At 43.8% G+C, this 14,059-nt stretch overlaps 1 protein-coding gene across 5 annotated transcripts in view; it reads right to left on the reverse strand.

Annotated features, from left to right (window-relative positions):
- Positions 1 to 1,890: 1,890 nt before the first annotated feature.
- The window catches only part of LOC108938346 (class I histocompatibility antigen, F10 alpha chain-like), a 32,329-nt gene continuing 20,160 nt past the window's right edge, over positions 1,891 to 14,059 (reverse strand). For 2 of the 5 annotated variants that reach the window (XM_029259994.1, XM_029259993.1), the window contains exons 5-8: positions 8,807 to 9,097; positions 8,408 to 8,521; positions 8,206 to 8,259; positions 5,731 to 6,004 (exon numbers count right to left, since the gene is read on the reverse strand). In XM_029259994.1, coding sequence (XP_029115827.1) covers positions 5,964 to 6,004; positions 8,206 to 8,259; positions 8,408 to 8,521; positions 8,807 to 9,097 — 500 coding nt within the window. In that variant the 3' untranslated portion in view covers positions 5,731 to 5,963. Of the gene's footprint in view, positions 2,007 to 5,730; positions 6,005 to 8,205; positions 8,260 to 8,407; positions 8,522 to 8,806; positions 9,098 to 9,351; positions 9,619 to 9,816; positions 10,075 to 10,682; positions 10,809 to 14,059 lie in introns of those variants that run through there. The other 3 variants (XM_029259991.1, XM_029259992.1, XM_029259990.1) reach the window with 3 other exon arrangements.

Here is a 14,059-nt window from a genome sequence, read left to right on the forward strand (position 1 = left end):
CTGAATATCACACCAATTTTGAGACTGGTTTTGGGGTGTAGGGCCAGGGTGGACCAAGCTTTTGATTGGGTGGGCCAGACCCACCATGGCCCCCCTGTGGAGCCGGGCCTGGATTTTTTCAGCAATTCATATTTGTCCCCAGGTTTACACTTGAAGAACTTTCTAATATTATATTATATTATAATATTTTAGTAATGGGCATTGATGGGGAGAAGAAAGAGACAAGGTTCTTTGCCTCTTGCTGCGTTGTGTCTAATGAATTCTCTATTATGGTGATAAACCTGCTCTCTTCATTTGCTCCATCAACACCAGGTGCTGATATGATCTGACCAGAAACTACTTCATGTTCTTCACTACCTCATACTCAAACCTTATCTTCTCAGGTGAGATGCTCATTTTCAGTGCTTATCCTGGAAGACCATCCAGCTGGCCCTGGTGCGTAGCAGAGAGCTGCTTCAAGTCTCATCAAGTATGTCACGGGCGCCAAGTCGGGAGACAAGTGGTAGGATCCAAGCGCGGGATCGTGGGTCGTGAACGGAAGGGACAAAGATGGGAATCATGGTCAGGGTCAGGTGTGCGTCAAGCAACCGAGGCGCAAATGCCGTCTTTCGAGTGAATCCTTCTTCATCGTCAAAGGTCAGAGCTCTGGTCAAAGCCAAAGATGTGTGTCGCGCGGGCAAGAAAGCCGAGCAAGGATGAAGCAGTCGGAAATGCGGGAAAAATAGGAGTGAGGTTGCAAACGCAGAGGGGACGCTTGTCTCACTGAGATTCCGCAACCTGTGAGCCATGATCTGGCGTCCTTTATACTCGACCCTGTTGATTCAGATCAGCTGCGTCCAGCTGGAGTGTGGTCAGGGGTGTCACGGAATAGACTTTAGTTATGCGGTTTTCTTGCAGTTCTCTTGATGTGGACACGTTATGTTGGTTGGTTCAAGTGCAGACTCTTTATTTACAGGAATCAGTGAAAAACTAGCAGGTAAAAGTGAGTAGCTACAGGGATTGAGACCTGAACAGGACACTGAGGACTAGAAACAGCTCTGACACAGCTGCTCACACAACTCCAGAAAACACATCGTTTACCGAGCAAAGACCACTTTGTGTCTCATGGCTCTTATTGCTGTGCTGATTGTCTCCCAGGTTTCATTTGTGTTCTTCCCAGCCCTGTGGCAAGAGACCAACAGTGGTTCAAGCCGAGAGTGGTGGGTACCTCCCGTTTGACAGTTCATCTCTTTCACACGTTTGTTCTGAAGCTGCCCGACACCGTGGTAAAGGAGAACCCCTATGGTGAGATACCAGATGGTACTCATGACTGTTCCTCTGAGCCACAATTCTCCCAGTCTGTTTTTACATTTATTCACTTATTTACAGACACTGGGTACTTTTTATAAAGTCCTGGATATAGCTACAGTACTAAATGAAATGTTCCTGTAGAGTTCAGAGATGCTGCGTCCCTCCCCCAACCCTAACAACCACACCACCATTCCAGTTTCTATTGTCTGAGTGCATTTTACTGAGTGTGTTTAAATACTGTTATACTTTTTAAGAACAATTATGACTTGGTGTTGCATTAAAAGTGACATTATACAGCTGTGTTTTCAGCTGTAGTGAAACAGATGCTACAAACTAGAAGTAGAAACCAAAAGTAGATTTTATTTATTCCTGTCATCAAAAACATGTAAGTCACACTACAGCTTTTAAATAACATTCTCATTATAGTTTATGTGAAAAGCTGATATTAATATAACTCTATCTTTATAAGTAAATGAGAACAAACAGGAAAAGCACATTTTACTGTCACTGGAACAGGACTACAGTGTTATTAATTTAATATACTGCAAAACAATAGGAAAGTTTCAAAATACAATGACACAGGATATGTTTCCACACAAGTACTCATGTATGTTATAAATGATGGGCTCAGTCCAGTTTCTGGAAGGTTTACAGAAGACAGGAGCAGTAAAGTCATTAAGATCCCGAGGAGCTGCTTGATGAATCAGCATCACTTTCTGAAAAGAATAAAAACAGCGTTTGATCAAAATGAAATAATATGGAGGCAACACGACTGACTAATGGGTTTATTCATCATTAGAACCAGAAGATCTACCATACAGTCATAAGAGTCCTTTAACTAAAGGCATTATGGGGGTAATTCACATTTTTCTTGTTTCGATGCTTAAAAACATTTACCTGAGTTTCTTCTGTACACTGAATTTTTTTTTTTGATATTCCAAATTGTTGCTGAAGCATAAAATGCACAGATTTACTTTATAATTAATAGTGTTTCAAGTATCAGCATTACAATCTCAAATAAATGTTTTTAAAATACCTATTTTTTGGCAGTGCTGGGGTTTCCACATGTTCTAGGTTGTTCTCATTATATAATCAGTTGGTCGTACTGTGGTTACATTTCTTTTGTACTTATTCCATTAGCTGGAGGAACAATATTTAATTTTACTACAGCAGAATATTCACTTCCTTGAAATTGTACAGATATATTTATATACTATAGATATGGTTTTCCTTAAATTAAAACTATGTTTAAGTTGCCACCATTGTTAGTGGTTCACAGCATTAAAAAGCATAATCTGAAAGTCAGTGAATTTCTCAGAAAATGTTCAATTGTTAATTCATTAGTTGACTGAAGTGGGACTTAACCCATTAAGGAGACGCCTGGTACCCTAGTGGTCAGAGCTGCTACCTTTGGTCTCCCAAGATCACAGGTTCAGTTCCCCCCTCCAGCTGCAGTACTGTTGAGTGAGGTACTTACCCTAAATTGCTCCAGTAAAAAAAGAGTTACCCAGCTGTATAAATAGGTAAATAACTGTTTTGGAGAAAAACATCCGCTAACTGAGTAAATACTGAGTAAATGTAGGTAAGTAAGGGGGGTGTGGTGGCACAGTGGGTTGGAGCACAGTCCTGCTCTCCAGTGGGTCTGGGGTTTGAATCCCGTTTGGGGTGCCTTGCGGCGGACTGGCGTCCCGTCCTGGGTGTGTCCCCTTCCCCCTCCGGCCTTACGCCCTGTGTTGCTGGGTAGGCTCCGGTTCCCCATGACCCCGTATGGGGCAAGCGGTTCTGAAAATGTGTGTGTGTAGGTAAGTATAGGTATTAGTACAGGAAACTGTATTCGTGTATGAACACCATCTGCAGGACTGATATGTGCCAAAGTAAAGCGTTAAAGTGAATCAAATCCTCCTGAGACTCAGTCAGTTCTATTTTTTCAGTAAAAAACCTCAACTGAGACACACAGGAGAAACTACACCCTACACAAGCAACACAAGGCGTAAGGCTGGAAGGGAAGGGGACACACCCAGGACGGGACGCCAGTCCGTCACAAGGCACCCCAAGCGGGACTCGAACCCCAGACCCACCGGAGAGCAAGACTGTGGTCCAACCCACTGCGCCACTGCACCCCCCTTAACTGTGTTTTAGTATTGTTGAAATAAAATTGTGATCAGATAACTTCTCAAAATGCTCATGGTGTGAAGTATGAAAACTCCGTGATATTTGTGCACCATGTCATGAGAACAACTGTAATGATGAAGAAACAGTTTGTAGAAATGAGGTGAAGGAAACATTATCGAACATTTTAACACTGATGTATGATCATGTGATCAAATAACAAACAATCTTACCTCGAAAGGCTGTTTTTCTGATAGGTTTTCAAACATCTTTTGTCGTACACACAACTAATTCCGTCGCAAAATACTTTCACTTTTGGTTATGATAAAGACTACCTTTAAAGGTGTGTCTTTGTAAATCCTGCTGCGTAGTCCAGTAGGTAACTATTCTGTCCTCTAGTGGTCAGTATATGTCATGACATATTCTTCTTCTTATTATTATTATTATTATTATTATTATTATTATTATAACATGTAGATGCATTTATTTAGCAAACACTTTTCTCTGATGTAAAAGTCTTGTAATGTTCACAATGAACTGGTACTTGTCTTACATACAGCTACTGTGTTGGTACCTGCAACTATTTAACCACAATCTCTTACCTGATACCAAGAGGTCACCATCACGGTTGTCCAGACATTACCCTCATGGCTCGTTTCGTCCGGATTTCAGTGCCCAGGAGATCCCAACTAGCAGCGCGCTTTCCGGGCAGTGGTGGTTCCAAGGTAGGAAACTTACCTCCGACACAAGAGATCTGTGTTCACTTGGGGAATTGTCCCTGTCGGTCGTGATACGGCACTGCTGGGACATGTTCATCCAGCGCTCAGGATCACGTGTGTGTGGGGAGGATCCCGAATATCCCTAGATCTGAGGATCCTTCAGGAAAAACTGTTCAGCCATTTACATTACATTTATTCACTTAGCAGACACTTTTCTCTAAGGCAACTTAAAATCATGGATACTCTGTAGTGTACTAGCCCACACCTCTTATTCACCATGGTGACTTGCACTGCTAGAGACACCACTTACACTGGGTCACTCTTCCATAGAACAGTGAAACACACTCTCTCAGTGTCACACAGTGTTCCACAGTGATTTTCCATTTCACAGCACAGTGCACAGCCTCAAAACACATTACAAAGTATTATTATTACCTGTTACACACACACACACACGCACAGACATTGTCTGAAGCTGCTTGTCCCAAGCGGGGTCACGTAGGCCTGTTATTTTATATACAGTATATAAGAATAGTATATATAATAACAGGCCTATACATTTATTATACACATTAATACTATATATAATACTTGTGTATATATATATATATATATATATATATATATACAGGGGGCACGGTGGCGCAGTGGGTTGGACCGGGTCCTGCTCTCTGGTGGGTCTGTGGTTTGAGTCCCGCTTGGGGGTGCCTTGCGACGGACTGGTGTCCCGTCCTGGGTGTGTCCCCTGCCCATCCGGCCTTACGCCCTGAGTTGCCGGGTTAGGCTCCGGTTCCCCGCGACCCTGTATGGGACAAGCGGTTCTGAGAATGTGTGTGTGTGTGTGTGTGTGTGTGTGTGTGTGTGTGTGTGTGTGTGTGTGTATATATATACAGTATATTACATATATTGTGTATGCATACAAATACATATACAATGTATGCAGGTGAAAAGTATGTAAGATGTGACTGTACCCGATGTACACTGAATATGTAACCCAAGTTTCAAATACAGCTTTTATAACAAGGAGCACCATTACTTTTATGATCATCCTCAGCAGATGGCGACTGAATCAGACTCTTCCTTTTCTGAAAAGGGTACAAACTAATTGTCACGACTACGCCCGCACCTCAACCAGCAGCACTTGGCTCCTGTTAAGCACCCGACTTCAATTGGAACGCTCAGTTTTATATGGCACTCCTCAGGGTGTCTTCTCCTCCTGCAGAGGACAATGGCTGTGATGATGATGATGATGATGATGAGTACAGTCACACCCAGGACAGAGAGCAGAGCTGCAAACATGAGCACAGTGTCTGCAGGAGCTTCACCATACACGGAACAAACATCATACACGGAACAACAGTCCTGTGAGGGAAGTTTTTTGGGTTCAGGATGACTGTAGGCAAACAGAAATTATATTCCATCATATTTCAATGGAGTCTCAAAGCAGTACTGCAACACATGTTACAAAGCAGACACTGAAACTAGAAGCACAATTTATTTTATTTATTTATGTCATCAAAAAATACCAAGTTTTAAAAAGCATTCTTATTACAGTTCATGCAAAAAGGCAACATTAATATAACTGTATCTAAATGGATTAAGGAAAGCAGACAGGAAGAGTATATTTTAGAACGCAAGAACATATTATTCACCGAATATACAGCAAAGCAAAGGGAAAGTTTCATTAAAAACCTTTGTGCCATAAAAGGCAGAATACAGCAAAACTTTCCTTTTCAAAGTACAATATCACACGACATGTTGCCACACAAGTACTCGTGTTTGTTATAAATGATGGACTCAGTCCAGTTTCTGGAAGGTTTACAGGAAACACCAGCAGTAAAGTCACTAAGATACCGAGGAGCTGCTTGATGAATCTGCGTCACTTTCTGAAAAGAAGGAAAAAAGAGTTTGATCAGAATGGAATAATATGCAGGCAACATAGCTGATTAATGGGTTTATTCATCATAAAAACCAGAAACATTAAACAGGAAATTTATGTTTTTATTCTATTAATGCAGGGGGGCATGGTGGCGCAGTAGGTTGGACCAGGTCCTGCCCTCTGGTGGATCTGGGATTCGAATCCTGCTTGGGGTGCCTTGCCACAGACTGGCGTCCCATCCTGGGTGTGTCCCCTCACCCTCCAGCCTTGTGCCCGGGTTAGGCTCCGGTTTGCCGTGACCCCGCTCGGGACAAGCGGTTTCAGACAGTGTGTGTGTGTGTGTGTGTGTGTGTGTGTGTGTGTGTGTGTGTGTGTATGTATATTAATACATTAAGACACTAACCCCAGTCTCTGTCAAGTATCAAATGCACAAAAACTAGAAAGACTTCACTTAAACATTAATAGCTTTCCTAGTCCCAGCATTAAAATGTTAAATAAATGTTTTAAAAGCACCGATTTCTCGGCACTGCTGGGGTTCCCACACATTCTAGTTCTTCAGCGTCGCCCCTTTGAACACTCTTGACCTCAAACACTCAGTCCCAACATTTGGACTCTGACTCTGCTTTTGTCCACAACCTCCACTGTGGCTCTGAACTTGATGGTGTCTTCATCTCCCCTCCACTGGAAAGACTCACAACACCATCTCCTACCTCCTCCGCATCCATCAACACCCCTGTGTCCTGCACAATGTCCACGTTTCCCAAGATCCTCACAGACGGATCCTGCTCTGGTTGCTCCCTCTCCTCGCACCTCCACACAGTAAACTTCTGCACTTTGATCCACTACCGACTTTTGCTCCACTGTGATTTGTGACATAAGGGGGTAGCTGGTTGCATCTCGGTAGGGTTGCTGTCTGTAAACTCATATGTTGCATGTTCAAATCCTACCTACTGCTGTAGCGCTCTAGATGAAGGCACTTACTTCATATAGCTCCAGTAAAAATTACCCAGCTGTATAAGTGGGTAAATAACTATATGTATCAACACTGTAAATTGCCTTGAAGAAAAGCATCAGTTAAACGGGTACTTACCAGAGTAGTTCACAGTAGGTGTCTTAACCATATATTTTACAAGATTATCTTAGACAGGGGACTAAAACAGCAACTTTCAGGTGACAATATCCTGAATGACTACAGTGACACTAATTGTTTCCCCACTAATCCAATACAATAACTATCCCGGTCAGAGGAGAAGAATCTGTGCATCATCCTGCCCTTGAAGAAGATTCTGCCAAAACTCTGTCTACGCTGATATCAGTTCATTTTGAAAAGCTCAAAAGATGATGTGGAAATAAATTCTTACAATTACAATAATTAGGCAGAGAATGTCATTCAAAGGACACAGCTGGTGGTGTAGTGGTGAGTGTTACTGCCGTTGAATCCAAAGGTTGCAGGGATGATCCTCACTTCAGACTATTAAACCCTTGAGCAAAATACTTACCCTAAACTGCTCCAGTGAAATAACCCAGTTGTACAACTGGGTAAATAATTATAAGATTAACAGTATAAGTCACTTTTGAGAAAAGTAAATATAAAATCACCTGTTTCAGGCATCAGAACAAGAAGCAGTGAAATGTGTTTATAAGGTGTACAGAAACAGTTTTAATGTTCAGTGTGGTTTTGTGTGTCAGATGGGAGAAGCTGAGATTCTGAACTATTTATTTTAGTTCTTTACTTTTAGTTCTTATAAGAATGTAGTCTGCAGTACTGAAATGAGCCAAAGTAAGGAGTTAAAGTGAATCAAATCCTCCTGAGACTCAATCAGTTCTATTTGTTCAGTAAAAAACCTCAACTGAGACACACAGGAGAAACTACACCCTACATGGGGTAAAGTGGAGTAAAAATGAACCTTAATTCCCTTCTGTGCTTTCAAATTATACCACAAGTGTGGGGTGGAGCTTCAAAAACTTCCTATAAATCCTGGAAATATATCTAATAAACAGATTTTTTTTTCAGTTGGGACACAAGAGGACATCTGAGGTTCTCCTTCAACACATCTGGTCTGTGACTGGGAGTCAAGAGGACAAACTGAGCGATGAGGACATAGAGGGACAGAGCAGTGGGAATCCCACAGACACGTGTCAGGTACATTGAGCCCTTTACACTCTACGTGTTTTACTAGTGTACATTCACACAGGTGTGGTACTCACTCTGGGCTGCAGCGTATTTCACTCCAGCAGCTGATGGACACAAGTTCTTGATCCCTAGAAAGAAATGACACAGTATGATCAGTAGAGGAGGGTTATGGGAAACCTCAGTGAAACACCTCCTCTGTGTCCCTGCTTGTGACTCCACAGTTTATTACTGTGACAATAATGGATCTGTCCATCATCCAGTCCTCATCCTCCTCACCAGTGTGTCTTCTCCTCCTGCAAAGGACAATGGCTGTGATGATGAGTGCAGCGAGAACCAGGACAGCGATGAGAACTGCACTGATGAGCACAGTGTGTGCAGGAGCTTCTGGTTCTGTAACAAAGAGCACAGACACACATGGTTCATATACAGTAGATCATAACTCATATACGGGGGTGCGGTGGCGCAGCGGGTTGGACCGGGTCCTGCTCTCCAGTGGGTCTGGGGTTCGAGTCCTGCTTGGGGTGCCTTGCGATGGACTGGCGTCCCGTCCTGGGTGTGTCCCCTCCTCCTCCGGCCTTACGCCCTGTGTTGCCAGGTAGGCTCCGGTTCCCCGCGACCCCGTATGGGACAAGCGGTTCATAACTCATATACAGTCCAGGCGTACAGGTGTCTTACCCCAGTTGACGTCCAGCTTGTTGTCCACACTCAGGTGCGACACAGTACAGGTGTAGCGGTGTCTCTCTCTCAGCTCCTCCTCACTGACACTCAGACTCCTTCTCAGCTGGTAGGTCCCGTCTCCGTTGGGCAGCACCTCTCCTCCCGTGAGCTCCCGGTCTGGGACGGGCCGGCCGTCCCTCAGCAGGGTCATGTTGACGCGTCGGGGGTAGAAGCCGGTGGCCACACAGCTCACCTGTGTCCTTCCGCTGTGTGGCTCTGTCTTCTGTATGACCCTCACTCTGGGACGCTCTGTGGAGTCAGAAAGAGGACTTCCTGTTTGAGAGCTGTCACTGATGAGTGATGAGTAATTCATGTCCCATATTCCACATAACTCATTTCACTTTCATCAGTGTGTTGAACTTTACAGTTTAATGTGGACTTCTTACTTGTGTGTAAATACAGTGTCCTGTAGAGACCAGTTTGGGGTCCAAGCGAGACACAAGACTATGAACTACACTGAACTCTCACTGAGTGTGTGAACAGATACCAACACAGTACTGTACCTTTCCTCAGCAGTATGTTCTTGTCCTCCTGCAGGTATCGTCGTAGAATTTCTTCAAATAGAGGCTTATATACATATGAACACCTCAGTTTTTTGGCTTCCATAAAAATTTTATTCCAAACAAACTCTGGGCCAAGTGTATTTTGTGCTTGAGTGAGGACATCATATTGATACTTCTCTTCTCTGTCATATGCTGATGTTATAAAAAATCTGTTCACTTTATTATCCTCCAGGTCACAAGCTGCAACACCTTGATAAATATGAAGTCCTGAAAAGCACAGAGCGCAACATTTAATGTATCTATATTGAAATCTGCATTTCTATTCAAGTTCAATCAATGAATGTTTGTTGAGAAGAGTTTTGTAGGAGTTATGGTCCTTGTTTAGTAATGGGTTCAAGCCAACTCATGGATTCGTATTTGAAGAGGTTGAAATCAACATGAACTTTGTAAAATCCATGTGCTCACCTTCAGTGTGATTGAAGTGCCTTCTTAGAAAAAGTGATGGGACTTTCATGGCATTATAAATTTCCTCAACCATAAAATTTCTGAATCTGAATTCTTCTATGGTGTCATTTACCCTCCAGTGTCTTCGAGAAACAAATTTCTTTATGTCACTATCATAGTATTCCACAGGAACATCATTGACTAGGACCACAAGGGAGAACTCTGGGAAAGGCGTTTCTCCATATATAAGTGTAGCCCTCATAGAAAGAGAGTGGGTCTCTGTTTTAAAAGAAAAACATTTCATTCAGTTTTCATTCATCTCGGAGAAACACTCTCTTTCTGTCTCACACACACACACACACACACACACACACACACACACACACACCCATTTTTACCTGCTGGTGTGTAGCTGATTCAATATGTAAAAATCTGTTCAAAATATTAATCTTCTTTTTAACTGCAATTATTTTAAATTGACACATAACAGCCCTGAAGTTAAATCTTCATTCAGAAGGAAAATCAGAATGTAACATTCATATGTACATCGTAACTCATTTCATCTTGTACGTAAAGGATATTTATTGTATGGACAGTATGACAGCAAAGAGAAATATCCCTTAACTTTGTCCTTACAATGTTTGTACAATAAGCAAACTAAATATTTTTCGATAACAGGGTATTCTAACTGAAGCAGTTCATGGTAAGAACCTTGAGCACCATAAGGGGACCTTGAACTAAAAAGCTTCATTACAAAAGGCAGTAGTCCTAACCACTAAACAGCTGTTGCAACCAGATCTTTTCTGTACATGTTCAAATGCATTCATGAATAAAAACCATTTGCACTACTTATAGTTCTATCAGTGTCATTAAACTCAGTAATTTACCTGTAGAGACCAGGTGAACAGAGCAAAGGATCGACAGCACCACTGTAGGTACCTTCATGATGATGATGCTGGAAACTGTGTCTCTGCTGGTTCTTCTCCTCAACATCACATCCACTGATCCCTGAACTTCATAGAAGACACCAGAGTGTGAGACCAGCAAAGTGATTCAAAGATTCACTGTGAAACAAAACCTAAACTAAAGTTCCATTGTCAGGAAAGAAGAAAAGAGCAGTTTGTTCTGGTCATATGTGTTGCATGTTTTGCATGTAAAAGAGTCTGAAAACTTTTGATAAGGCCGCAAAGCCAAGGCAGCAGGGTATGCTAATTAGGTCAATTTTTTTCTTTGTTTTACTGTGTTTAATTTAAATGAGGGTGTGTGATATTAAGGTGTGTGTGCAGTGATGTGTTATGCTTAGGTTGTAATTTGGTCAAATTTTTGTGTTGCGTGTGTGGTTGTGTGGCTTTTTTCTATTAATGGTGTATTGGTGTGGTAAATGACATTAACTAGTATGACACTGGTGTATAGCTAGATTGCAATAAGTGTTAGATATTGTATGTGATATGTAGACTGTGACTGTAGATGAAAATTTGTAATTTGTGTGTATAGGTGGAGTAAAGGATGTTGATATTTATTCTTGATTGCCCTTTAATATTTTTTTCCTGGATCAGGGCCTTGGCATGGCAGAAGGGCTTGCGTGATCTAGGGATCTCCAGAGCTATGTTGTCGGGAGCAGTATGCTCCTTGTAGAGTCTCCCAAGGTGAACAGGTCTGGAGTGAAGTCCAGACTAACACGATCCAAAAAAACCCCTATGGAAAATGGGAACAAAAGAACGTTTACCCTGCCCAGAATAGGGTCACCGGGACCTACCCCTGGAGCCAGGCCTGGGGGTAGTGTTCCTAGGCAAGCGCCTGGTGGCCGGGCAGCCCATGTAACTCGCCGGGCTCAGCCTGAAAAGACATCGTGGGGGAGGCCATGTGGGCCCACCACCCGCAAGGTCCAACATGGGGGTTGGGTGCAATGTGTACCAGGCGGCAGGAGAGGGCAGGGTGGCGCGGCCCCTCACGACAGAAACTAGCTCTTGGCACATAGAATGTTACCTCACTGGGGGGGAAGGAGCCGGAACTGGTGCGGGAGGTTGAGAAATACCAACTAGGTGTAGTTGGGCTTACCTCCACTCACAGTGTTGGCTCTGGAACCAAACTCCTCGATAGGGGGTGGTCTCTCTCCAACTTAGGAGTTGTATGGGGTGAGAGGTGCCAGGCAGGTGTGGGGATACTCACAAGACCCCGGCTGGCCGCCATACAGTTGGAGTTTGCCCCGGTGGACGAGAGGGTAGCCTCAATGCGACTTAAGTTTGCAGAGAGGAAAACTTTGACTGTTGTGTGTGCTTATGCACCAAACAGCAGTTCAGAGTATTTGACCTTCTTGGAGAAGGTGGGAGGGGTTCTGGATAGGGCCCCACCTACAGATTTCATAGTCCTGCCGGGGGACTTCAACACTCACGTTAGCAATGACTGGGAAATCTGGCGGGGGGTGATTGGGAAGAACAACTTGCCTGATCTGAAACCGAATAGTGAAATGTTATTGGACTTCTGTGCTAGTCATGGTTTGTCCATAGCAAACACCATGTTCGAACACAAGGATGCTCATAAGTGTACTTGGTACCAGAGCTCCTTGGGCCAAAGGTCAATGATCGACTTTGTAGTCGTTTCTTCTGACTTGAGGCCATGTGTTCTGGACACTCAGGTGAAGAGAGGTGCTGAGCTGTCAACTGATCACCATCTGGTAGTGAGTTGGATCAGATGGTGGGGAAAACTGATGGACAGACCCTGTAGGCCCAGACATTTAATGAGGGTGTGAGTGTCTTAAACCTGAGCGTCTCAAACCCAAGTGACATGCCTAACTTACAGGAGTCAGGACTAGAGGCTTTCGGGCTGTCAGAGTCCATTTCCCTGATGGAAGTCACTAAGGTAGTTGGTAAGCTCCTCGGTGGCGAAGCACCGGGGGTGGATGAGATCCGCCCGGAACTGCTTAAGGCCCTGGATGTTGCAAGGCTGTCATGGCTGATACGCCTCTGCAATGTTGCATGGACCTCGGGGACGGTGTCTTTGGACTGGCAAACTGGGGTGGTGGTCCTGATCTTTAAGGAAGGGGACCGGAGAGTGTGCGCCAGGTATCGGGGTATCACGCTTCTCAGCCTCCCTGGGAAAGTCTATACTGGGGTGCTGGCAATAAGGCTCCGGCCGATAGCTGAACTTTTGACCGAAGAGGAACAATGCGGATTCCGCCCTGGGCGTGGAACAGTGGACCAGCTTTTTGTGAAGCGTGAAGTGTGAAGCGGTTGCGATGAGGATCAGCACCTCAAAGTCTGAGTTTATGGTTCTCTCACGGAAAAGGATGGCATGTCCCCTCTAGGGAAGGGAAGAGAATTTGCCCCAGGTGGAGGGGTTGCAGTTTCTTGCGGTCTTGTTCACAAGTGAGGGAAGAAGGGAGCGTGAGATCGGCCGCAGACTGGGAGTAGTGGCAGCAGTAATGCTGTTGCTGTACTGGACTGTAGTGGTGAAGGGGGAGCTGAGCTATAAGGCAAGAAAGAGAGAAAGAGAAGAGAGCCTGGGGGCGCTAAGCAGGCTGGGAAGGCTGGCGAGATGCGCGAGTCCTGGAGGAAATGGGGTTCTCTGACCGAGAGCATTATTTCCCTGTGTGCCGGTGTTCAATAAAATGTTCGGAATGAACGCTCCCTCTGCGTCCTTCTTCGCCCCATCCAAACCCACGGCGCTGCATGCCACAATAATATCCACATTTATTAGATGAATAGACTCAGTCAATGACAGTGAACACAATCCTCTCAACACAATAGAAAGAACCTTCTGGAGGAACTCTGTATGTGGTCAACAAGAGGTGTCATTGACTCAGCAGTCCTTAGCAACATGTACAGCGCCAGGACCTGCAGGTCACGTGGTGTATTGGTTACAGCTGCTGTTTCTGAATTTAAAAACCTTGGGTTTAAATTTACTCTTAATTTGTAAAGTCATACTCCCCAGCTGTATAAATGCGTCAATCGTGTAACTGGAAGCGAGTCAATAGTGTAAGCTGTTGTGGTGAAAGTCCCACCAATAGAGTGATTCCCTAAAGAGAACCAGAGACTGTATGACATTCATGTCCACTTCCTCACTGACACGTCGGACTCTTAGTCCAAAACCATCTTTATTACTCGTAGTCTTTGTTCATGTGAAAATCCCAGTCAATTACAAAAGTGTCACTTTATCAAAAGTATCATGTGTTTTAAAGAGAAATTGTACATCATTTTTCTGATCTGAAGACAAACAGCACCGACAGTGTTTGAATGTTGTTGAAATAAAATTATGATCGAATAAC

The sequence above is a fragment of the Scleropages formosus genome, chromosome 18, assembly GCF_900964775.1.
Source record: "Scleropages formosus chromosome 18, fSclFor1.1, whole genome shotgun sequence".
Classification (NCBI taxonomy): Eukaryota; Metazoa; Chordata; class Actinopteri; order Osteoglossiformes; family Osteoglossidae; genus Scleropages; species Scleropages formosus.